The 23,782-nt window shown below is 48.4% G+C and overlaps 1 protein-coding gene across 4 annotated transcripts in view; it reads right to left on the bottom strand.

Moving 5' to 3' along the window:
* Window positions 1-23,782, bottom strand: part of LOC140454044 (zinc finger and BTB domain-containing protein 7B-like) — a 90,828-nt gene that overhangs the window by 4,302 nt on the left and 62,744 nt on the right. For all 4 annotated transcript variants that reach the window (XM_072549003.1, XM_072549005.1, XM_072549004.1 and 1 more), the window contains one exon: window positions 3,032-4,101. In XM_072549003.1, the coding sequence (XP_072405104.1) occupies window positions 3,032-4,092 (1,061 nt within the window). In that variant the 5' untranslated portion in view covers window positions 4,093-4,101. The remainder of the gene's footprint in view (window positions 1-3,031; window positions 4,102-23,782) is intronic.

Raw genomic sequence — 23,782 nt, 5'->3', positions numbered from 1 at the left:
GGGTGGATTGGCCATGCTAAATTGTCCCATAGTGCCCAGGGATGTGCAGGTTAGGGTGGATTGGCCATGCTAAATTGTCCCATAGTGCCCAGGGATGTGCAGGTTAGGGTGGATTGGCCATGCTAAATTGTCCCGTAGTGCCCAGGGATGTGCAAGGTTAGGGTGGATTGGCCATGCTAAATTGTCCCATAGTGCTCAGGGATGTGCAGGTTAGGGTGGATTGGCCATGCTAAATTGTCCCATAGTGCCCAGGGATGTGCAGGTTAGGGTGGATTGGCCATGCTAAATTGTCCCATAGTGCCCCAGGGATGTGCAGGTTAGGGTGGATTGGCCATGCTAAATTGTCCCGTAGTGCCCAGGGATGTGCAAGGTTAGGGTGGATTGGCCATGCTAAATTGTCCCATAGTGCCCAGGGATGCAGGTTAGGTGGATTGGCCATGCTAAGTTGTCCCATAGTGCCCAGGGATGTGCAGGTTAGGGTGGATTGGCCATGCTAAATTGTCCCGTAGTGTCCAGGGACATGCAGGTTAGGGTGGATTGGCCATGCTAAATTGTCCCATAGTGCCCAGGGATGTACAGGTTAGGGTGGGTTAGCCAAGGAAATGTGGTATTACGGGGATAGGATGTGGGATTGGAGGGGGTTGAGCGGAAAGCTCTTTGAAGGGTCAGAGGGGGAAATGGCCTCTGTATGCACTGTAGGGATTCTATAATTCATTGCTCTGGCCCACTGAAGCCATGATGTGAAACAAGGCAATGTTAATACTGGGTGGAGGGGTCACCTGCACCTCAGGGATTTAAGGAGGCAGCTCCGCACCCCCCCAAGGAGGCAAATAGGGATGGGCAATAAGTGCCAAGCATCACATTGCAAAAAGTAAATGGGAAAATAACCCATGGTTTTAGTTGAAAAAAAAACAGGGGAGATTGCGGGATCGTGGTACTGAGTTAGATGATCGGCCATTATCATATTGAGTGGTGGAGGCTCTGGGGGCAGGCAACAAAATGGCAGAGGGAAGAGGACACAAAGCAAAGAAGGGGAATGAGATGAGGCAGTAGGGAAAGGAAGGAAAGAAATGGGGTTGGAGGGAGCTGAGGCATGGGGAGATGGGCTGGCTGTGAGGTGACGGCCCACAAGAAGGGTAGGTGGGAGAGAGTATGGAGGCTGGATGCAAGTTTGCTCGCTGAGCTGAAAGGTGCGTTTTCAGACGTTTTGTCACCATCACATCACTGATGACGTCACCCAGTATGGTGACAAAATGTCTGAAAATGAACCTTCCAGCTCAGCGAGCAAACCTACATCCAGAACCTCAACCTGAGTTACAAACTTTCTCAACACCCGTTAGCATAGGGGCTTCAGAGCATCCAGACAGACAGTGGGAGGGATAGGAAAGAAGGCAAGCAGATGAGGAAGGGAAAGGGGAGAGAGAGAGAGCTAGAGAGGGAGAGCTAGAGAGGGAGAGCTAGAGAGGGAGAGCTAGAGAGGGAGAGCTAGAGAGGGAGAGCTAGAGAGGGAGAGCTAGAGAGGGAGAGCTAGAGAGGGAGAGCTAGAGAGGGAGAGCTAGAGAGGGAGAGCTAGAGAGGGAGAGCTAGAGAGGGAGAGCTAGAGAGGGAGAGCTAGAGAGGGAGAGCTAGAGAGGGAGAGCTAGAGAGAGCGAGCTAGAGAGGGAGAGCTAGAGAGAGCGAGCTAGAGAGAGCGAGCTAGAGAGAGCGAGCTAGAGAGAGCGAGCTAGAGAGAGCGAGCTAGAGAGAGCGAGCTAGAGAGAGCGAGCTAGAGAGAGCGAGCTAGAGAGAGAGAGCTAGAGAGAGAGAGCTAGAGAGAGCGAGCTAGAGAGAGAGATAGATAGATAGATAGATAGAGAGAGAGAGAGAGAGATAGAGAGAGAGAGAGAGAGATAGATAGATAGAGAGAGAGAGAGATAGATAGAGAGAGAGAGAGATAGATAGAGAGAGAGAGAGATAGATAGATAGAGTGGTGGGTGGGCAAGAATCAGTAAAGAAGGGAAAGGGAGACAGCTGGGAGAGAGAGAGGGACACAATACATTCAAACGTGGGAAGTGAGAGCGTTGAGAAGAATGAGACAGGGAAGAGGGAAAGATAGAGAGAGATATTGGGATGGAGGGGGATTGGGAAACGTAAGAAGACAGGGTGATAGTGAGGGAGCAAAGCTGTTGGAAAGAAGACAAGGACAAAGTGGATAAAATGGAGAGGGTGGTGGTGGGAACAGAGAGGGCGACAGAAAAAGAGAAAGTGTGTGAGGGAGGTATAGTGTGACAGAGAGCAAGCGAGTGAGTGAGGGAACCAGATATGGAAGTGGAAGTGAGTAAGAGAATTAGAGGAAACATGCGAGTGAGTGACAGACAGAACATATGAGTAAGAGAGAGAAAGGGAGACGGAACATACAAGTAAGAGACAGGGAGGAAAAGTGTGAGTCGGAGACAGATGGAACATATGAGTAAGAAAGAGAGAGGGCAGGGGCAAGTGTGAGAGAGAGAGAAAACATACGAGCGAGAGAGCAAGAGAGAGAGAGCGAGAGAGAGAGCGAGAGAGAGAGCGAGAGAGAGAGCGAGAGAGAGAGAGCGCGAGAATATACGAGAGAGAGAGAGAGAACATACGAGAGAGAGAGAGAGAGAGAGAGCGAGAGAACATACGAGTGAGAGAGAGAACATACGAGAGAGAGAGAGAGAGAGAGAGAGAGAGAACATACGAGTGAGAGAGAGAACATACGAGTGAGAGAGAGAACATATGAGTGAGAGAGAGAGAGAGAGAGAGAGAGAGAGAGAGAGAGAGAGAGAGAGAGAGAGAGAGAGAGAGAGAGAGAGAGAGAGAGAGAGAGACACGAACATATGAGTAAGAGAGAGTGAAGTGCGAGTGAGAGAGAGAGAGAGAGAGAGGGAGAGTGCGCGAGGGAGAGAGCCAGAGAAAGTGCGACTGGGGGGAGCACAAGAGGGTAGCCTGGCTAGTTAAGGGGTGAGTGTAACCAGCTTTCCCTATCTTGCCCCATATCACGCTACCTGCAGTGCAGAGAGCGACATACCTGGTGAAGCGGACGCCACAGACCTGGCAAGCGAACGGCTTCTCACCGGTATGGGTGCGGATGTGCCGCGGGAGCTTGCCCGCTCCGTGGATGACCTTGTGGCAGATGGGGCACTCCTGGGGCATCTGCGATTTCCTGCGGCGGGTCCCTGGGGCCCTGTCGAGCGCGGAAAGCGCCCCGTCGCTGAGGAGGCCGTTGCTGACCAGGCTCAGGTAAGTGGAGGCGGGTAGCTCGGCGCTCTCTTCGTCGCCGGCGAGGGGGAGGAGCGGGGAGGACGAGGGGGCCAGCTGGTGACAGGACGGTCCCCCTCCCTCCTCGGCGAGGAAACTCCCATCCCCCTCGTTCTCCTGGTGGCCGCCAGCCCCAGGGCTGGACTCCTGCTCTCCCAGGCAAGCCTCTGGCTGCCTCCGGTCCAGCTCGGCGTCTGTATCCATTGAGGTCTGCAGCGGCTGGACAATGCGGTACAGGCTCCTGCCGCGGTGGTTCAGCGAGAGACGGGGCGGCTTCTTGGGCCTCTTGCGGCGCCGGACCTTGGGCACCTCCAGTGTCTGTAGGTCGGCCGCGGCAGACACCGCTGCTGCGTCCTCCTGGGCGGGACCTTCCGGGTACAGGCTGGCTCCGGCGTAGATGGCTGGTGGGTCGGGGGTGGGCTGCGGTGGTTCGGAGGCGCCACTGCTCTGCAGGATGTCAGCGCAGGCATCGGTCACGCACTGGATCTCCAGCAGGCGGGCCGCCTGCAGCACCTCCCTCATGTCCGAGCTGCTGACCGTCAGGGTGGCCGTGTAGGCGAACTCCAGGAGGGCACCCAGCACCCGGGGACGCACAAAGTCCAGCTCGCAGACGTCCCGCTGGCCTCGGAAGGGCCTGGCGGTGAACAGCTTCCTGAAGTACTGGCTGCAGGCGGCCAGCACGGCCCGGTGAGTCTGGTACTCCAGCCCCTGAGCCACGATGGTCAGGTCGCAGAGCAGCCCCTTGCGCCTCTGCTCATTGAGGCTATGCAGCAGCTCGTTGCTGTGCTCCGGGAAAGGGATCCCGATCAGCTCATCCTCGGCTGCTCCCATGTTGGACCCCTGCAGAGAACAGATACAGGCTGTTACCCGGAGTCTGAATCCCTTCGTACGGCGCCCTGCATAGCCACAGAACCGGGCAGAGAGAACCACTGAGGTCGCACTGTGGTAATGTCACTGAGCTGGTAATCTCTCCCCACTAACCCTCTGGGGAAACGGACTCTAGTCCCACCATGAGGAAATTTTAGCTCAATGAATAAAATGTGGAGTTGAGAGCCATTCTTACCGACAGTGACATAGAAAATACATGCAGGAGCAGGCCATTCGGCCCTTCGAGCCTGGTCTACCATGGCCGATTGTGCAATCTCAGTATCCCAGTCCCGCTTTCTCTCCACATCCCTTGATCCCTTTAGGTGCAAGTGCCACTCCCAACTCCCTCCCGAATATACCTAACGAGCTGGCCCCAACAGCTTTCAACGAGAGAGAATTCCACATGTTCACCACTCTCCGAGTGAAGAAATCCTTCCTCATCTCAGTCCTGAATGGCTCACCCCTTATTCCTTCTTCTTAGACAATCACCCCCGATCTTCACTGAAATTCATTTAATTCTTTTCCGGAGGGAAAACTGCCATCCTTACGTGTCTGGCCTACAAAGTTTGCGCTGTCGAATCAAGACAAGTTCCTACTGTGCGCAGCTCTGGTCGCCACACTCGAGGAACAATGTGATTGCGCGAGAGGTAGAGGCATGGCAGAGGCAGAGGCAGAGGAATTTCACCAGGATGTTGCCCAGTCTGGAGATATTCAGCAACGAAGAGGGACTAGATAGGCTGGGGCTGTTTTCCTAAAAGCAGAGGAGGCAGAGGGCAATGTTCTGATTGAGGTCTACCCTGCCTGTGGGGCATAGAGAAGGTAGATAGTGAGAAACCTCTCCCTTTAGTAGAGGGGTCAATAACCACAGGGCATGGTTTTAAGATAAGGAGCAGGAGGGGATTTTTTAAAAAAATTATTCATGTGATGAGGGCATTGCTGGCTAGGTTAGCATTTATTGTCCATCCCTAGGTACCCAGGGTATAGTTAAGAATTAACCACAGTGCTGTGGGTCTGGAGTGACATGTAGGCCAGGCCAGGTGAGGATGTCAGTCTCCTTCCCTGAAGGACATTCGGGAACCAGATGTGTTTTTTTCGACAATCAATTCACAGTCATCATTCGGCTCACGTTTCCAGATTTTTACTGAGTTCAAATTCCACCATCTGCCATGGCAGGCAGGATTCAAAAATGTTTGAGTCCGCAGGTCCCCAGAACATTAACAATTCCTTAATTATACCACTGGGCCATTGCCTCCCTTAGAAAAATCTTTTCACCAGGATGTTGCCAGGAATGGAGGGCTTGAGTTGTAAGAGTGGCTGGATAGGCCGGGACTTTTTCACAGGAGTGTAGGAGGTCGAGGGATGGCCTTAGAGAGGTTTATAAAATCCTGGGGGGCATAGATTGGGTGAATAGCAAGGGTCTTTTCTCTAGGGTGGGGTAATTCAAACCTAGGGGGATTCTTTTAACGTGAGAGGCGAAAAACTTTAAGTAGTCATGGGGGCAATTTTCTTATATTACCCTGAGAATAGTGTGTGTGTGGAAGTGGGTACAGTTACAATGTTTAAAAGACATTTGGATTAGTACAAGAATAAGAAATGTTTGAAGGAACATGGACCAAGTGCAGGCAGATGGGCCGAGTTTAGTTTGAGATTATGGTCGGCAGGGACTGGTTGGACCGAAGGATCTGTTTCGTGGCTTTATGACTACCCAGAGGGCTGTGGGTATCTGGAACTCAATGCATAACAGGTTCATAGAGGTAGGAATTCTCAAGGCATCTAAGCAGCATTCAGATGAACACCTAAAACTCCATATCATCCAAGGCTAGGGGTCAAGTGCTAAAAAATAGGATTGGAACTGATGACCACACAGACATGACAGGCTGAAGGGCCTAGTACTCTGCCACTAAAGAAAACCTCTCTGACTCAACACGTGAATCCACAGCGATGTGTTTCACTCTTAACGGCCTTCTGAAATGAGAAAGACGCTGAAGACAGACAACAAACACTTGTTTGGGTTGCTTCAGAAAGCAGTTAAGAATCTTCCAGACTGTTTTGGGCCTACAGAAAGTAACACATGGGCCAGGCCGGGTAAGGGACATTACATTTCCTTCCCTAAACCGAGACTCCAGTACCTCTGCTGACCAGGTGCAGGCACAAATGTGCGGCTTCCCCAAATTAAGCGAGTGCTGGGTTGGCTCTCAAACCTGCAATTTTCTCCCTCATTTTAAAAGGAACTTTCTTATTTTTTAAGAAGTGAGACAGCGGGTTAGCATTTCCTTTTAAGGGAAAAATTCAAGGGCAATAGAAACGCGAACCGAGAAGGCTCTCCTTTTCACGGCAAGATGTTACTGGCCTTTGCCTCAATGTCCCTTTGTGTGAGTCAAACGCAGTTCGGAGGGAAAGAAATATTCAAAAAAGGGGGAAAACATCAAGTCGGGTTTCAGAATTGGATGCCGAGGAAAGGTTGAAAAGAGGCCAGCTCAGTGATGGCAGGGGTAAAAAAGAACAGAAGTGGGAAAGTTAAATATCGCCCCCCACCCTGTTTCGTTCCAGGACAGATCCGAGCACTGAACTCACAGTGAAACAACTGCACTTTAACTCCTAGTTTCACATTTCGCTCAGCAAACGCGTACTGCAACCAAAATAAAGGTCGGCAAACTGGGGGAAATTTTCCAGTCAGAGTGCTTGACCATAACTTACTCACAGCTCAGGGCTTTCAGGAGTTGGAGAAAATTCAGATGACAGACAGCTATGCCCGACTTCCCCATGTTGCCAGCACACTGTCAATACAGCCTGGACTTTTATATTTAGAGTAACACAGGAAACCAGTTCCAAACTTCACAAACTGGATGTTTAGAGATTTTATGAAACAAATCAGAAATACCAAAAATCACAATTATTCTGCAGGACAGAAACAGGTCATTTGACCCCTCTGTGCTCCGTGCCAGTGTTCCTGCTCCACAGCAGCGTTCCCCCTCACACTCCTCTCTCTTCCATACTTCTGCAGCTCCCTCCCCCTCCCACCCCATACTCCCTATTCCTCCTGCGTTTATGCAGCTTTTCTCTCCACTGCATCTCTGTTACTGGCCTTGACCTATCCCCACATGGGAGCGAGTTTCCCATTCTCGCCCAAATCCCCCTCCCGGAGTGAATCTCCTGTTCTCCTCCACTCCCCTGCGGGAGTGAGTCTCTCATTCTCCCCACACTTCCCGTGAGACCGAGTCCCCCGTTCTCCCCCCTCGGGAGCAAGATCCCCATTCTTCCCTCCCCATTCCCTGTGGGAGCGATTCCCCTGTTCTCCCCCCACCCCCACAACTCCCCATGGGAGCAGATACCCCATTCTCCCCACACTCCCCATGGGACTGAAATCCCCCGTTCTCCCCCCCCACTCCCCATGAAAGCGAGTACCCCATTCTCCCCACACTCCCCGTGGGACTGAAACCCCCCATTCTCTTCCCACTCTGTATGGGAATGAGTCCCCCATTGTCCCCCCCCCACATCCTGTGGGAGCGAGTCCCCCATTCTCCCCTCATCACTCCTTGTGGGAGCAAATCCCTCATTCTCTTCCATTCCTCATGGGAGTAAGACTCCATTCTCCATGTTTATTAGTAATGGGCCCCACATTCTTGTCTCCTTACAAATGGAAACATCTACTACTCACCTACCCTATTGACCCTCCCCCTTTGAACATTAAAGACCTGTTTCAGCATTCTAACTTGCAAAATTATTCAAAACCATTAAAAAGTAGCGACTAGGCTATGAGCCTCCGAAACTAAATGGACTGTAAAAGACGACCATAACGGAGTGAAATTTCAACAACCCAAAGCTCAAATGTCTGGAGCTCAAGGTTCCATTTTATTGAATTTTATTGATATTTGAGTGCAAGGGGAAGTACAGACAATTTCCTGTCTTTGAAGAGAGGATGTGAATGGGATTGAGAAATATCTTTGCTGGTTTCTCGAGTTCTGCACCAACACTGAGCAGTGAGGATTGGGGTGGCGTTGTAGGGGGGGGGGGGGGGGGGCGGTGTTGGGATAACATTCCGAATACAACACAGGGGGTGCACTGAGTGCCCCTCCTTTGGGCAGAGTTTCCATTTCCACAGTTTACCAGTTTAGGACAGAATGGCAGGCCAATACTGCTGCAGCCCTTTAAGCCTGTCGTGTCAGCCTCACCACTGAACACAATCACTTCTTCATCATGCCAGCCCCACAAGTCCCATACGCCACTGGCCCTCAGAAATATCTTGATCTCTACCTCAAATATGCACAAAGACTGGGCGTCCACAGCCCTCTGGGATTGATAACTCCAAACCCTCTGAGTTGCCAGATTTATCTTGCTCCTAAGTGGCAAATTTTGAGAATTAATGAACTATATTGGCAACCCATCTGCCAATAGCAACACACAAAGTACAAGGAACATTCACACTATGCCAGGCAACGACCATCTCCAATAAGAGACAACCGAACCACTGCCCCTTGACTTTCTAGGAATGTTACTATCACTGAATCCCCCAATATCAACTTCCTGGGGATTATCACTGAACAGAAACTCAACTGAACCTGTCATATAAATACAACTGCCACCTGGTCAGAGACGAGGAATAGTGCAGCAAGTAACTCGCTTCCTGATCCTCCACACTCCATCTGCTATCTACAAAGCACAGGTCAGAAGAATACTCGTAACTACCAAAAGACTTGAGAAGCTTGACACCATCCAGGAAAGAACAGTCTCAGCCTGACTGGCACCACTACAAGCATCCCTGCCCTCCACCACTGATGCTCAGTGTCAGCAGTTGGTACAAGACGCGTTGCAGAAATTCACCAAAGATTCTCAAGACGTCATCCTTCCAAACCCATGACCACTTATTTCTAAAAAGGACAAAAGGCAGTGAATGGGAACAACATTCCCTCCAAGCTCCCCCTCCAAACCATTCACCATCCTGACTTGGAAATGTATCACCGTTCCTTCAGTGTTGCCGAGTCAAAATCCTGGAATTACCTCCCCAAGGGCATCATTGGGCCTGCAGCACAATGGACTGCAGCAGTTCAAGAGGGGCAGTTTGTTAAGGGCAACTAGGGACGGGCAATAAATACTGGCCAGCCAGTGACGCTCACGTCCCACAAACGAATTAAAAGAAAAATTTTGTTCCAATAAGAAAAAGGCCACCAAGCCTAACCATGAATGCGAAACACTCAAGCAACGAGTGTGAAAGTAGTTGTGTAATGAAAGATGGCATTTCTGTTTCAGTGAAAGAGGTGCTGGTTTTAATTTCAGTACTCTGCTGTAAATCCCCATCTTAGCAGCAAAGTGCACGGGGAAATACCAAGGACAGAATTCTACCTCCCCTTCCCCAGCCTGATACAGACTGGCAACATTCACCAGATGAGACAGCAGCTCTCAGCTTCCAGTTTAAAAAGAAAATGCGTTGAGGGGTCTCCCTGCCCTGCAAGTTCCCCAAATCATTCCGGGAGTCTAAACAGGCAAGAGAGGCTTGCACTGCTACACCCTGGCCTGGTGGGGGAGTGGGGGGGTTACTTTTGACTGCTGCTGAGTCATAAGGCTGAGGGATCAAAACACCGCACTCGGGTCTTCAGCATAAAATCTAAACTGAATGGTGGAACAGACTCAAGGGCTTAAATGGCCTACTCCTGATCCATAACTTTCTGAGAAAGTATATTTTACACACGTTCACGGGTTGTGGGCACTACTGACTGGGCAAGCATTTACTGCCCATCCCTAATTGCCTAGAGGGCAGTTAAGAATCGACCACATTGCTGTGGATGTGGAGTCCCACGTAGTCCCGGCCAGTTAAGGTTGGCAGGTTGCCTTCCTTGTAAGGCATTAGTGAACCAGATGGATTTTTTTAAAAAAAATAAACCGCGGTTTCACGGTCATCATTACATTCTTACTTACAGATTTTTACTGAATTCAAATTCCACCATCTGGGGCTGGAAAAGCACCACAGGTCAGGCAACATCCAGGGAGAAAGAGAAGCGACTGTTCCCTCCTGATAGCCGGCTTATGCCCGAAACGTCTATTCTCCTGCTCCCTGGATGCTGCCTGTCCTGCTGGGCTTTTCCAGCACCACACTCTTGACTCTGATCTCTAGCATCTGCGGTTCTCGCTCTCTCCAAATTCGACCACCTGCCTTGATGGGGTGCGAATCCAGTCCCCAGATCATTACCTGGGCCTTTGGATTAATAGCCAATAAATAATACATTAGCTCATCATCTCCCCAACGTTAACTTGCTCTTCTCTCTTTCAACACAGATATCTGCAGCCCCTCTTGCTTTCATTGCAGGCATCCACTATACTTCCCTCCTGGAGTCGGAAAAATCCCAGAGGTGCAATAACTGGATGCCCAAACAAATGGGATTGTGGTAAATACATTTAGCGCGTTGGCATGCTATGGTCGGATAAGTTAGTGCAAAGGGGACACGGTGACTTCCAAAAGTGAGTTCTTGACCATAGGAGAAGGAAATGTTTGTATTTCATGCAAGAGACACTGATGGCAAGAACATGGGGCACTGGGACTAACGGGACAACTCTTTCAGTAACACGGCTCAGGCATTAGGGCCCAAAGGTTGTGTTACAGAATTCTAACACCATATCAGGAAAGGTTCAGGAATCCTGTGGGTGGGCAAAGAGGGAGGGTTAGAGTGACCTTCATATTTTTGGAACGGTCTCCAGCTGAAAAGCCAATTTGCACTTTGTCGCACTCATGGTAATGTGGTGTATAATTCACAATGTGGGATGCCTCTCGGCAAATCCTGCCTAACGGAATAACTCTGCCCAGACTAATTTCCCCTTGAAAAGGTGGTGGTAAGTTGTCTTTCTGAACTGCTGCAGTCTGTGTAGTGTAAGACGCACAGAGAACTGCCACTGGACTTTGACACAGTGACACAGATGGAATGACTGACAGAGTTCTAAGTCAGGATTCTGCACGGTTCAGAGGTGAACTGGGAGGCAGCAGTATTCTTGTGTGTCTGCTTGCCTGGTCCTTTTAGGCTACAGTGTTAGTCGTTACTCAGAGGGTCGTAGCCTCCTCTCACTGTCAGAAGGTTCTGAGTCCCAGTCCCATTCCAGGAATTAAGCTCTTAATCCAGACCAACACTCATAGGACCAGCGCTGAGGGAGCACCATATGGTCAGAGGTTCAGCTCTGAAAGTCTGAGGGAGCACCACACTGTTGGTACCAAGGGGGCTCGGCACTGTTGGAGGGTCAGTGCTGTGCACCCATCAGTTGCCACGTTTCATACATTTCAACTGGAACTGCACTTCATTTGCTGACCTGGCGAAAGGTGCTACACAAATGCCTTTCCCTATTTAAAGCTTGAGGCTTCCTGGCGAGTTTCCCTTCTCGACCTTCCTTATGCGGAAAGTATTTACTCCACGCTTCTCCTCTCAGACCCACACTTCACACCAAGGTTCGCTTAAACATGATTTGGAGATGCCGGTGTTGGACTGGGGTGTACAAAGTTAAAAATCATGTTGGACTATAACCTGGCGTTGTGTTATTTTTAGGCTTAAACATGAGTCGTGTGGTGAGCACCGAACAAAAACTTGGAACTTGCAGTTGAAGAGAGTGGTTCTGTTTTTCCCCCCCCGCCCGAGTCCACCGCAAGTCCTAGCACTCTGCAATTCAGCTGTGATCCACTCAAATCAATACCTGACCTTTAAAATATCTCAAACACTCGACTTGGTTTCAGTAGTGGGTGAGCTGGAGGTGCTCGGCTGAAGTTTTACTTCAGCAATTATCACTCAGCAATGCATTGTGCTTTTCTGGGAATTAGGAAAACGTGCTCCACTGGGAGAACTGATTGATAAACAGCTCAGTGTGGGGGCAGCGAACTTTATTGCGACAGCTGCAATTCCGGTAAAGACTTATCCACCGTGCAGTATGGATTGGAAAATATTGATATATCTACCCTCTTTTGATGCTATCGCCTTTCCTCCCTCCCTCCTGCATCCTCATGCTTAATGTCAAACTTCAGTGTTTTGTTTGATAATCAGACAAAGCATAGTGGCAATGTTGCAAGATCAGCATTCCGGAGCCGAGGCTAATGTTCTGGGGACACGGGTTCGAATCCCAGCACAGCAGATAGCAATATTTGAATTTAATAAACACCTGAAAATTAAAGGATGATCACCAGCGATTGTCGTAAAAGGACATTTTGGAAGGGTGTTAAGCAAGTGGAGAAAAGCTTTACAAGGATGTTAACAGGACTGAAGATTTTGAGTTATAGGAAGAGGCTCAATAGGCTGGGGCTCTTTTCCCTGGAGAGTCAGAGGCTGAGGGGTGACCTTATAAAAGGTTTATAAAATCACGAGGGGCATGGATAAAGTGAATAGCCAAACTCTTTTTCCTAGGTTGGGGGAGTCTAAAACTAGAGGGCACAGGTTTAAGGGGAAAGATTTGAAAGGGATCCGAGGGGTAACTTTTTCACGCAGAGGCTGGTGCCTGTGTGGAATGAGGAAGTGGTGGAGGCTAGTGCAATTACAACACTTAAAAGGCATCTGGATTGGTATATGAATAGGAAGGGTTTATACGGATGTGGGCCAAGTGCTGGTAAATGGGACTAGGTCAGATTGGGATGTCTTGTCGACAGGGACAAGTTGGACTGAAGGGTCTGTTTCCGTGCTGTATGACTCTATGACTCAACACTGCATCTATAAAGCCATCTGGTTCACTAAATAGAGAAGGAAATCTGCTGTCCAGACCTAGCCTACGTGTAATTTTAGATCCACAGCAGTGTGGTTGACACATAACTGGCCATTAGAGATGGGTGTTGATACTGGCCTAGCCAGTACAAAATTTTGACCGCCAGCATTCCCCTATAAGCTGCAGGCATCAAACCTCCCTACCCCAAACTCACCTCCCCCTCACCCAATTAAGCACTTTTTCTGAAGAGGCTGCAATGTAGGAAATACAGCAGCTGATTTGAGCCCAGCAAGATCCCACAAAGAGCAATGACCCAGAATTCTTACAAAAATGTGATGTTGGTTGAGGGCTTAATACTGAATCCCAGCACAATGGGGAGATTGCTTTCATTTCCCACCTCTACCCACCTCCCAGCATTTGCCGTGGGATCTTTCCCAACCGACCCAGAGGGCCTCAGTTTGATGTCTTATCCTGAAAGACTATACCTCCGGAGCCCTGGCACTTCTCATTTACTAGGCCTCCATCACATGCTGGGGTCTGTGGAGCAGGCCAAGATCTCTGAGTCAGAGGACAGAGCTCTGCCACTGAGGAACCCCTGGCCGCTCTGTTTGTCCTCTGTTCTGCAGCTATGCCCACTGTGATTAAACTTGGCATGTTGAGGCAGGCTTGGCCCAGAAGCCCAAGCTGCTCGACAGGAATGGACGTAGAATGGATTTCTTTTCCTTTTTCTTGTTTAAAAACTGAGCTGCTGCTCAGACATGCCTGAAGCAAGTGTGACTTGTACCTGAGCCTCCTGGCTCAGAGATAGGGGCAGCACCGTTGCACCACAAGAGTTCCTTGAAATGAAAAGGTATAAGGGGAGGGAAGAAAGAGAGAAAGAGAGAAAGAAAGAGAGAAAGAAAGAAAGAGAGAGAGAGAAAGAAAGAAAGAGAGAAAGAGAGAAAAAGAGAGAGAGAGAAAAAGAGAGAGAGAAAAAGAGAGAGAAAAAGAAAGAGAGAGAGAGAGAGAAAGAAAGAGAAAAAGAGAAAGAAAGAGAGAGAAAGAGAGAGAAAAAGAAAGAGAAAGAGAGAGAGAGAAAGAAAGAGAGAGAGAGAGAGAGAGAGAGAGAGAGAGAAAGAAAGAGAGAGAGAAAGAGAGACAGAAAAAAAAGAAAGAGAAAGAGAGAGAGAAAAAGAGAGAAAGAGAGAGCGAGAGAGAGAGCGAGAGAGAGAGAGAGTAATGGGATAGGAGTGGAAGGGTTTGGGAGGAGGGGGAGGGGAGGGGAGGATCTCTAGTACCTTAGCTACACTCTACCAATCAACACCATAAAAATGAGATTGACCCGTCAGTCATTGTTTTGACTCTGGGACCTCGTTGTGTGCAAAATGGATGTTCTGTTGACCCAATTAACCGTGCACTATGGCTCACACCGAGAAACACGTGAAATACACAGATGTTGCCTCGTTCTTTTCTGCCAATTAGTACTCAAGCTCACCAACTTGAAAGTCTCGAGACTTTCAATCGCATCAGCTAGGTAAATATCAAGCACCACAGACCACTGATGTAACATGTACCCAGTCCTTCGGAGCAGGAGAATCGACGTTTCGGACATAAGCCCTGAAGGAGGGCTTATGCCCGAAATGTCGATTCTCCTGCTCCTCGGATGCTGCCTGACCTGCTGCGCTTTTCCAGCAACACATTTTTCAGCTCTGATCTCCAGCGTCTGCAGTCCTCACTTTCTCCCAGTCCTTCAGAGCCACAGGATAAATAGTGAAACCAACCTAAAGCCTTTCTCTGTATGAAGCCCCTGACTGTGAAACACTCATAGCACAGCTTCCGATACTTACACCTCACTGATAGAAACCAGATCAAATCACCGGCTTCTCTTGACACTTGTTGATTAAAGCAGCATACAGATTTATTTTAAACATTTCATCAACACAGAATACAACTCCCCAACATTTCGGCTGACTACACACAATACTCCAGGTGCATCTCCAATAAAGAAAGGTGGTACTACGGTTTAGTGCACTGTGACGATGGGGAATAAAAACACTTGGATTCAATTCCTGGTTTGTTCTGTGTTAAACTGATTCACTCACACTGTGGTCTGGACATGTCTCACACCAAGCGGGTTTTGCAGAAACAGGTTGCTAATAGCCCAGTTCCTGCTGCAGATTATCAACCAGTGACCTGCTGCCTGAGTCGCAAATGCTGCTCATAGCTGTCCCCGTCCAATATTGACATATAGTGGCCAGAGTTGTTTGGAACAGCTTCTGCAGGCAGCAGGTCACTGGATGATGATCTGCAACAGAAACTGGGCTTTTACCAACCTGTTGCTTATGAGAGAATTTACAGAGTGAAGTCTTACGCCACAAAATCAGATCCTTCGGCCCAACTTGTCCATGTTTCCGAAACTGAACTAGTCCCATTTGCCCATATCCCTCGAAACCTTTCCCATCCACATTTCAGTCCAAAAGCCTTTTAAGTGTTGTAATTGTACCAGCCTCCACCAGTTCCTCTGGCAGCTTGTTCCATACACGACCACCCTCTGCGTGAAAAAGTTGCCCCTCAGCTTCCTTTTAAATCTTTCCCCTCTCCCCTTAAACCTATGCCCTCTAGTTTTGGACTCCCTTACCCTGGGGAAAAGACCTTGGCTATTCACCCTATCCATGTTCCCTCATGATTTTATAAACGTCTATACTTCTTCAGTTCTCTTTTGAAAGTTCCTGATGAATCCACTTCCAAGGCCACACATGATTAAGTTTTACTCCGATTGTGCAATTGTGCCTCATTGCTGACCTTCCCAGAGTGAGGTGCCGCTGAGCACTGGCCCTGGGACAATGCAGCACTGTCTCAATAGTGACCCTCGAACAGTGTGACGCTCGGACACTGCGATGCTCATTCAACACTGACAGCCTGACACTAAGATGCTCCCTCAACATCGACCTTCCAATAGGATGGTGCTCCTTTAGCACTGACCCTGACACGCATGCTCCCTCAATATTGACCCTTTGACATGGCGGTGCTCCCTTAGCACTGATACTCTGATAGTACAACACTTGTTCAGTACCGACCTTTGGAGAGTGTGGCAGTCCCCTTGCACTGAACATCCAACAGTGCAGGGCACCCTCAGCACTGATGCTCCCAGAGTGCGGTGCTCCTTCTGTACTGACCCTCCCATATTGCCGTGCTCCCTCGGCACTGTTCCTCCCAGTCTTGGTTGGGGGTAGTGGTGGTTGGGGGGGTAGGGGGGAAGGCGGAGGAAGGGGAACACTGGGACAAAACAGACCTCGGCTGAATTCCAATAAAGAGACTAAGTCTATGTGACCAGGTGGATGTGGATACTGCAGTCAGCTGCTGTAGCATTGGAACCACATGACCTGATTAAACTGCCCAATTGCACTGCTCAAGGTCTTTGCCAAACACCCTAATTTCACAAAAATAAAGAACTGCAGATGCCTGAAACCTCGAACAAAAACTGAAATTGCTGGTGAAACTTATCAGGTCTGGCAGCATCTGTGCAGCGAAAGCAGAGGTTAACTATGACACTAATTTTGCTGTCCTTCAAACGTCAATTCAGTCAGGTCTCATTGTTATTAGAACCAATGCTGACCCTGGCTCAAAACCTTGGATAATCCCTCAGCTAGCAAGCAGCATATAGCCCTTCTTGTGGTGCAGTGGTAGCGTCCCTACCTGGGAGCCAGGAGGCCCAGGTTCAACTGCTATTTGCTCAAGAGGTATGTGATGATAACCCTGGACAGATTGGTTACAGAACATCTATTGCCCCCTTCAAACAATCCGCAACTGTGGCTCCCCCAAGATCAAACAACAGCGCAGTGACATTGAGAGAGCAGAACAAAGAGAAAGTGAAAATTACAAAGAGAGAAAAGGTATCGAGACTGACAAATAAAAGAAGAAAAGTAATTAAGAAAGCCACAAGGCAAAGCAAAGTCTCACTACTTATTTAGAAGTTTACAATTTCTGTCAGAGTTTTAAATCAGTAACTGAATCTTCCAGCTCCTTCTCACTCTGAAGCTGTTGTCAGTTTTCCTCATTGTTTTTATAAAGTGGTGTTTGTGTCTGTGATTTGCTTCACTTACTAAAATTCTTTCATGGGATACGGACCACGTTGGCCAGGCTGATGTTTGTTGTCCATTCTTGAATGCCCCCCTCTGCAACTGAACGCCTCACTGGGGGCCATTTCGAAGGTGAGTGAAGGGCAGAGCCCCAGCCCTGCAGTGAGGTGTAGGTCCAGACCGGGTAAGTATGGCAGATTTCGTTCACTGTTGGTGAACTGATCGACTTTAACAAGGTTGCATTAGGAACCATTTTATTCTGGATTTTATGGGCTGCAAAGTTTGCCATCTGCTCGAGTGGAATTTTTAAAATTCACTGGTGGGCATCATTGGCTTGGCCAGCACGCCCCTAGTTGCCCTTGAGAGGGTGAGCTACCCTCTTGATCCGCTGAGTCCATGTGCTAATGTGCATTTGAACCCATGTCCCTGGAATACTAACCTGGGACTCTGGGATTACTAGGAGATAGTGAGAACTGCAGATTCCGGAGAGTCAGAGTGGATAAGGAGTGGAGCTGTAGGAAGTAGGACAGTTCAGGCAGCATCAGAGGAGGAGGAGAGGATCAACATTTCAGGTCGGAATCTTTCATCAGGACTCTGGGATTACTAGTCTAGTGACATTACCACAGTGCTACTGCACTGCCCAAATCTGCACCCCAAGATACACCTCGGGGCGGAGATATATAGTTCCTTGAAAGTGGCACTGTGTAGGAGAAGGCATTTGGCATGCTTGCCTTCATTGATCAGAGCACTGAAAACAGGAGTTGGGAAGTCATGTTATAGCTTTACTGGATGTTGGTGGGGCTACTTTTGGAATACTACATACAATTCTGGGCGCCCTGCTAATAGGAAGAATGTTATTTATCTGAAAGGGGGCAATAAAGACTTAGAAGGATCTTACTAAGACTAGAGGGTTTATGTTACAAGGAGAGACTGGGGTTTTTTTTTCCCTAAAGTGTAGGAGGCTGTGGTTTATAAAATATTGAGGGACATGTATTAGGTGAATGGCCATTCTTTTACCCAGGGTGGGGGAGTCCAAAAGTAGAGGACATGGGTTTACGACGAGAGGGGTAAGATTTAAGAGCGGCACAGAGGCTCAGTGGTTAGCACTGCTGCCTCACAACACCAGGGGCTCGGGTCCGATTCCCACCTCGGGCAAGTGTCTGTGTGGAGTTTGCACATTCTCCCAGAGTCTGCGTGGGTTTTCTCCGGGTGCTCCGGTTTCCTCCCATAGTCCAAAGATGTGCAGGTCAGGTGAATTGGCCGTGCTAAATTGTCCCATAGTGTTAGGTGCATTAGACAGGGTGGGTTACTCTTCGGAGGATTGGTATGGACCTGTTGGGCCGAAGGGCCTGTTCCCATACTGTAGGGAATCTAATCAGACCTGAAGGGCAACTTTTGCACAGAGGCTGGCGCGTGTATGCAACGAGCTGCCAGAGGAAGTGGTAGAAGTGAGTACAATTAAAGCTTTTAAAAGGCATCTGGATAGGGACATGAATAGGAAGAGTTTAGAGGGAGATGGGTCAAATTTGGCAAATGTGACTCGATTAATTTAGGACATCTGGTCTGCATGAGCGAGTTGGACTGAAGGGTCTGTTTCTGTGCTGTATATCACTATGACTCTACAATACTTGATGGGGAAATATTCACGAAGCTACAGGGGAAAGCGCGAGGGCACAGGGGGTGGAATGAGACAATTTGGTTAGCTCTACCAATTGCATCATTCCACCCTGTGACCAGCATCAATTCTCCAGTAGTAACTGTAACAGCGCATTCTACCTGCGACTTGTGAACAGCAAATCATAGAAAGTACAGCACAGAACAGGCCCCTTGGTTCACGATGTTGTGCCGAGGTTTAATCCTAATGTAAGATATAATAACTTAACCTACGCGCCCCTCAACTCACTGCTATCCATGTGCACGTCCAGCTTAAATGTCCCTAATGACTCTGCTAATGATCATGCCAATCCCTCTGACTGTAGACAATGTCACAGGCCAGTCACAAACCCGACATTCTCACAAACACGTATGCCCACACAACGGTGATTAGGAAGAGAGTCAGGGTGGATCTTCCACCTCTCCGGCCCACTGCGCAATCACTTTTCAGTGTGTGCCGTTAAACCAAAGACCTCCACCTGTCCCTCTCGGGCAGATGCAATAGATCCCACTGCCGTTATTGGAAGGAGTGTTGGTGGGGTCATGGCTTGGGTCATCAGCTCGGCCTCACTTGTGGGAGTTTGCTGTGTGCAAATTGACAGCCGTGTTTCCTGCATTACAACAGTAACCGCACTTCAAAGAGCAATGCACCACCCCAAACCGCTCTGCAGCTGTCACACAGTCACACAAGGTGCTTTCGAAATGGGCGAAAGATCATTCCTGCTGCTCATTAAAGTGCATCATGGCAGCGGCGGTAAATAGCTGGTGATTACACACAACAGCCACTGAATTATAAACCCCACAACAAAAGCTCTGGCCTGCAATTACACATGATGAAAGGGAGAGACAGCAGATTCCCAACGCAGGAAAAATAAAGCCGAGACGAGAGCCTCCCGGAATCGGATCAGCTTTGATGGTGCAAACTTAGCTGAAGCAGCAGTATCAACAACATGCATTTTAGATTCTTTAATAACAGAGGGGGCCACTTTAGAGAGTGGAACGCCAAAACAGGGGAGGCAAATTAAAGGGAGACAACTAAAGGATCAGATGAGGATGTCAGAAGTTCATTTCTACTCAAGAGGTGGTGGCAGCAGTAGCAGCAAGGCTGAGGGAGGGGATGGTCTCCAAGAGTTAGGTTGGGGGGGGAAGAGGGGGAGATGAACAGACCCAAGTCCAACTCCATCCTTAACATCACCTCAGCATGGCAAGTTCTGCATCGAAATTGTGGAGAACATTCGAGGACAGAATTCCCATTCCACGACACTGGAAAAGCCTGTTCTCACGCTTAGCAACTTCTGCAGCTCTGGATGAGAGACTGGAGTTCGTGGGGCTGGGGATACCTAAAGGAAAAACTTAATTTTTTTTACTCGAATGGTAGCCATGAGGAGGGGGGGGGGGGGGGGGGAGGGGGGGGGGGGTGGTGGTTGCAGACAATAAAACGTCTCTAAAGGAAATCAGATGAGCCCTCGGGGCTGAGACACGGTGGGGCTGGGGAGAATGATGAGCAGAATGGCCTCACTCTGTGCTGCATTGACTCTCCTCTTAGAGCCAAGCTACAACTGAATTGGGATTGAAACTTACAGAATACTGAGAAGCCTAGACAGAGCGGACTTGGAGAAGACGTTTTCGCCAGGAGAGATTAGGACTTGAGGCACAGCCTCAAGTTGAAGGGACGACCCTTTAGAATGGAGATGAGAAGGAATTTCTTCAGTCAGAGGGGTGGTGAATCTGGAGAACTCATTGCCAGAGAGGGGCAGTGAAGATCAAGTGACTGAATGCATTAAAGACAGAGAAGGATAGGTCCTTGGCTGCTGAGGAGCTCAAGGGTTATGGGGAGAAGGCAGGAGAATGGGGTCGAGAAACATATCAGCACAACCAATTGACGAAGTCTTGATGGGCTGAATGGTCTAATTCTGCTCCTGTATCTTATAGTAATCTCACAGGATTCCTGGCCAATTGGAGAAATTGTGCCTGTTTTCTTCTCCAGGTATGAAGCGAATTTACCCGACCCCTCAGGCACAGAAGCAGCAGCTGCATGCCGTTCCAGTGTATTCCATTTCTACCTCATAACTGGATAGTTCTCATTACATTTCCTAAGTCTAGATTTCACAATTGCAGCTTGCCTCGGTCGCAAAGTCAAATCATCTTTTGCATGAACAGTGGTTAGGGGGTAGGAGGGAAAAGGAGATACCAGTTTTAATCACATTGACCGCTCCTGTCGAGATTCCAGGCTGTGGCTTGGCCCCGGTGCCCGCACGAAGAAAAGACTTAAAGAGGACTCTGCTAACTGGGCATGTCTCATTCCTTTCAGCTTTGTTTCCTTTACCTCTGCAGGTTTTTAAAAAAAAATTCCAGTTTTGCAATCAAGCCAAGATGACACCGGAGAATGGTGACTTTGTACACCTTTCACTGCACTCCTGTCCGTATTCCTCTACTTGCGTGCACTTGACAATAAAATCTAATACTAAAAAGTATCTGCAACTTGACTGGGAAGACCCTATATCACAAGTTGCCAAGAGCGGGCACAGAATGTCATTTTTCACTTTTCATCACCACCTTCTCTATCGGGGGATCGGCAACAAATGCTGGTCTTGCCAGCGACACCCGTATCCAAAAAGAATGAAGCTTTAAAAGTAACGTTTGTTTTATATCAAGAAGTTGGCAGAAGCACACTCCAACTGAAAAAAAACAAGCGCCTCACAAAACAGCAACTTACATTTATAGAGCACCTTTGACATCGTGAGCCTCTTTAAAGGCTTCAGTTGTACATTGACAAGGTTTGATCCCGGAGAACATGCAAGGAGATGTTAGGGTTTGGTAACCAGAAACTCAGGGCAATTTTAAAAGGAGAGGGAGAGGTGGAGCGGTTATTGAGCTGTCACTATGGGTGGACTACCAGCATTCAACTTCCATCATCGAGACTAGGGGGCATATTTTTAAGGTGAGAGGAGAGAGTTTTTAAAAAGACATGAGGGGCAAATCTTTTATATCGAGGGTGGTTCGCTTGTGAAATGAACATCCTGAGGAATGCAGGCACAGTTGCAACATTTAACAGACACTTAGGTAAGTACATGAATAGGAAGGGTGTGGAGGGATATGGGCTGGGGCCAGGCAGGTGTGGGACTAGTTTGGTTTGGAATTATGCTCAGCATGGGCTGGTTGGGCCGAAGGGTCTGTTTCCAAAGGGACTCTATGAATCTAGTCTGAATTTAATATTCCAAGGTCATCATGAACGAAAATGGCTTCACAAAGGAAGAAGCAGAGACTTAAGATGGGCACCATGATCTCCTGACCAGGTTGAACCAAGCTCATGAAACCAGTGGCATAGTGTGAGCTAAAATTAAGAATTTGTCAAAAGGCACTGAAACCTAATCACCCCCACCGTCCACACACAGCGCTCCGGTTCCTGACATTCGAACAACACCCTTCTGGAAGTTCCATATACTAGGGTGAGAGACATTTAGGGATAACACAGCTGGGAGAGACCTGGAGATGCGCAAGTAAATTAGATTTCATGTAAACAGTTTTTGGGCAAGAGAAAGAACATAGATTGGGCAACAGCAAAGACTGAAAAACTCTCTCTCTCTCTCAACATCACACTTCTTTCTCAATCTCTCAAAAAGTCTCCATCATAGAGAATGCTGGAGAAACTCAGGAGGTCTGACAGCATCAGTGGAGAGAGAAACATAAGTTAATGCTTTGACTCTGATATGGTTCTTCTTTAGAAATGTTAACTTCAGTTTCTCTCTCTACAGATGGCACCAGAATTACTGAGTTTCTCCCACATTCTCTGCTTTCGTTTCAGATTTCCAGCATCCGCAGTATCTTGCCTTTGTTGAGCGAGAACTCAAGGGTTCTGCAAACACGGTCCTGCAGAGAATCAGCCAAAAAGCCGTGGTCTCAGGTTCAACTCTTAACACTTAATGACGATTTTAGAACTTTTAAAATTTTACTATCCTTATCTTTCTTTCAGACACTCCCACTTGAAACGTGTATTTGATGTTGTAGTTTATTAGTTATCTTGGAGTTAGTAATTCCTCTTTATCCCACTCAAGCAAAACTTGCCCCTTCATTTTCACCACTACTATACTTTAATTGACGTGAGACAGCTGAATACTAAAAAGTATTTTAAATATTTATTACAACTGAATGAGAGCAGTAAAAAACAAAAGCAGCTGATTCAACCCTCCTCACTTGGTTATAACTAAGCAAAATTCCAGAGTTTAACGTTGAGGCAACTGAAGGCGTAGTCACTCACCAAAAATAAAAGGACCCTTAAGTTGTGAACAACTATCACACATCATTCCTGACTCATCCTAAACTTTACAGACTACACCTGACAAAGCCAGATTAACACAAACTTGGAAGGACAGGGACACAAGCTGAACAGAATTCCTCCTTTGAGCAGGAAGAGGGGCAGGTTCATGTCATCAGGTTTGACGTTAGAACAGGAACAGACCATTGAACCCTTCAACATGATCCATGGAGATGGGTGCGGAGCTCCCCACTAACTGAGAGAGCTTCATCTGGGAGCAGACAGGGGACAAAGAGAGAGGCATGGTGAAGAACCAGGTCTGGTATGTACTGTACAACACAGCTGCTCCCTTCTATAGGAAAGATGTTAAACTTGAAAGGACGCAGAGACGATTTACAAGGGTATTGCTGGAGTTGGAAGGTTTGAATGAAAAGGAGAGGTTGAATAGGCTGGGGCTGTTTTCCCTGGAGCGTTGGAGACTGAGGTGACCTTTTAGAGGTTTATAAAATCATCAGGGGCATGGGTAGGGTGAATAGCTAAAGTCTTTTCCCCAGGGTAGGGGAGTCCAAAACTAGAGGGCATAGGTTTAAGGTGAGAGGGGAAAGATATAAAAGGGACTTGATGGGCAAATGCAGAGGGTGATGCATGTAAGGAATGAGCTGCCAGAGGCAGTGGTGGAGGTGGGTACAACTGTAACATTTAAAAGGCATCCGGATGGGTATATGAATAGGAAAGGTTCAGTGGAATATAGGCCAAATGCTAGTAAATGGGACTAGATTAATTTAGGATATCTGGCCGGCATGGACGATTTGGGCCGAAGGTTCTATGACTCTCCAAGCTCCTCCTTGGACAGATCTTCCTCCTTCCCCTCTCGCCAAACCTCTGCCCTCCAAAAAATGTCTCTAGCACCTTGGGCATGACCGACAGGCTTCGAGTCACTGCAGTGTAGATTACCCAGAATGTCACCTGGTCTTCAATGGTATTCCCTGGAATTTAGAAGCGTAAAGGTGTTGAAGAAGTGGAATTG

Source organism: Chiloscyllium punctatum, chromosome 28 (genome assembly GCF_047496795.1).
Source record: "Chiloscyllium punctatum isolate Juve2018m chromosome 28, sChiPun1.3, whole genome shotgun sequence".
Lineage (NCBI taxonomy): Eukaryota > Metazoa > Chordata > Chondrichthyes > Orectolobiformes > Hemiscylliidae > Chiloscyllium > Chiloscyllium punctatum.
Note: the sequence above shows the minus strand (reverse complement) of the source record. Positions and strands in the feature narration are given on the sequence as shown.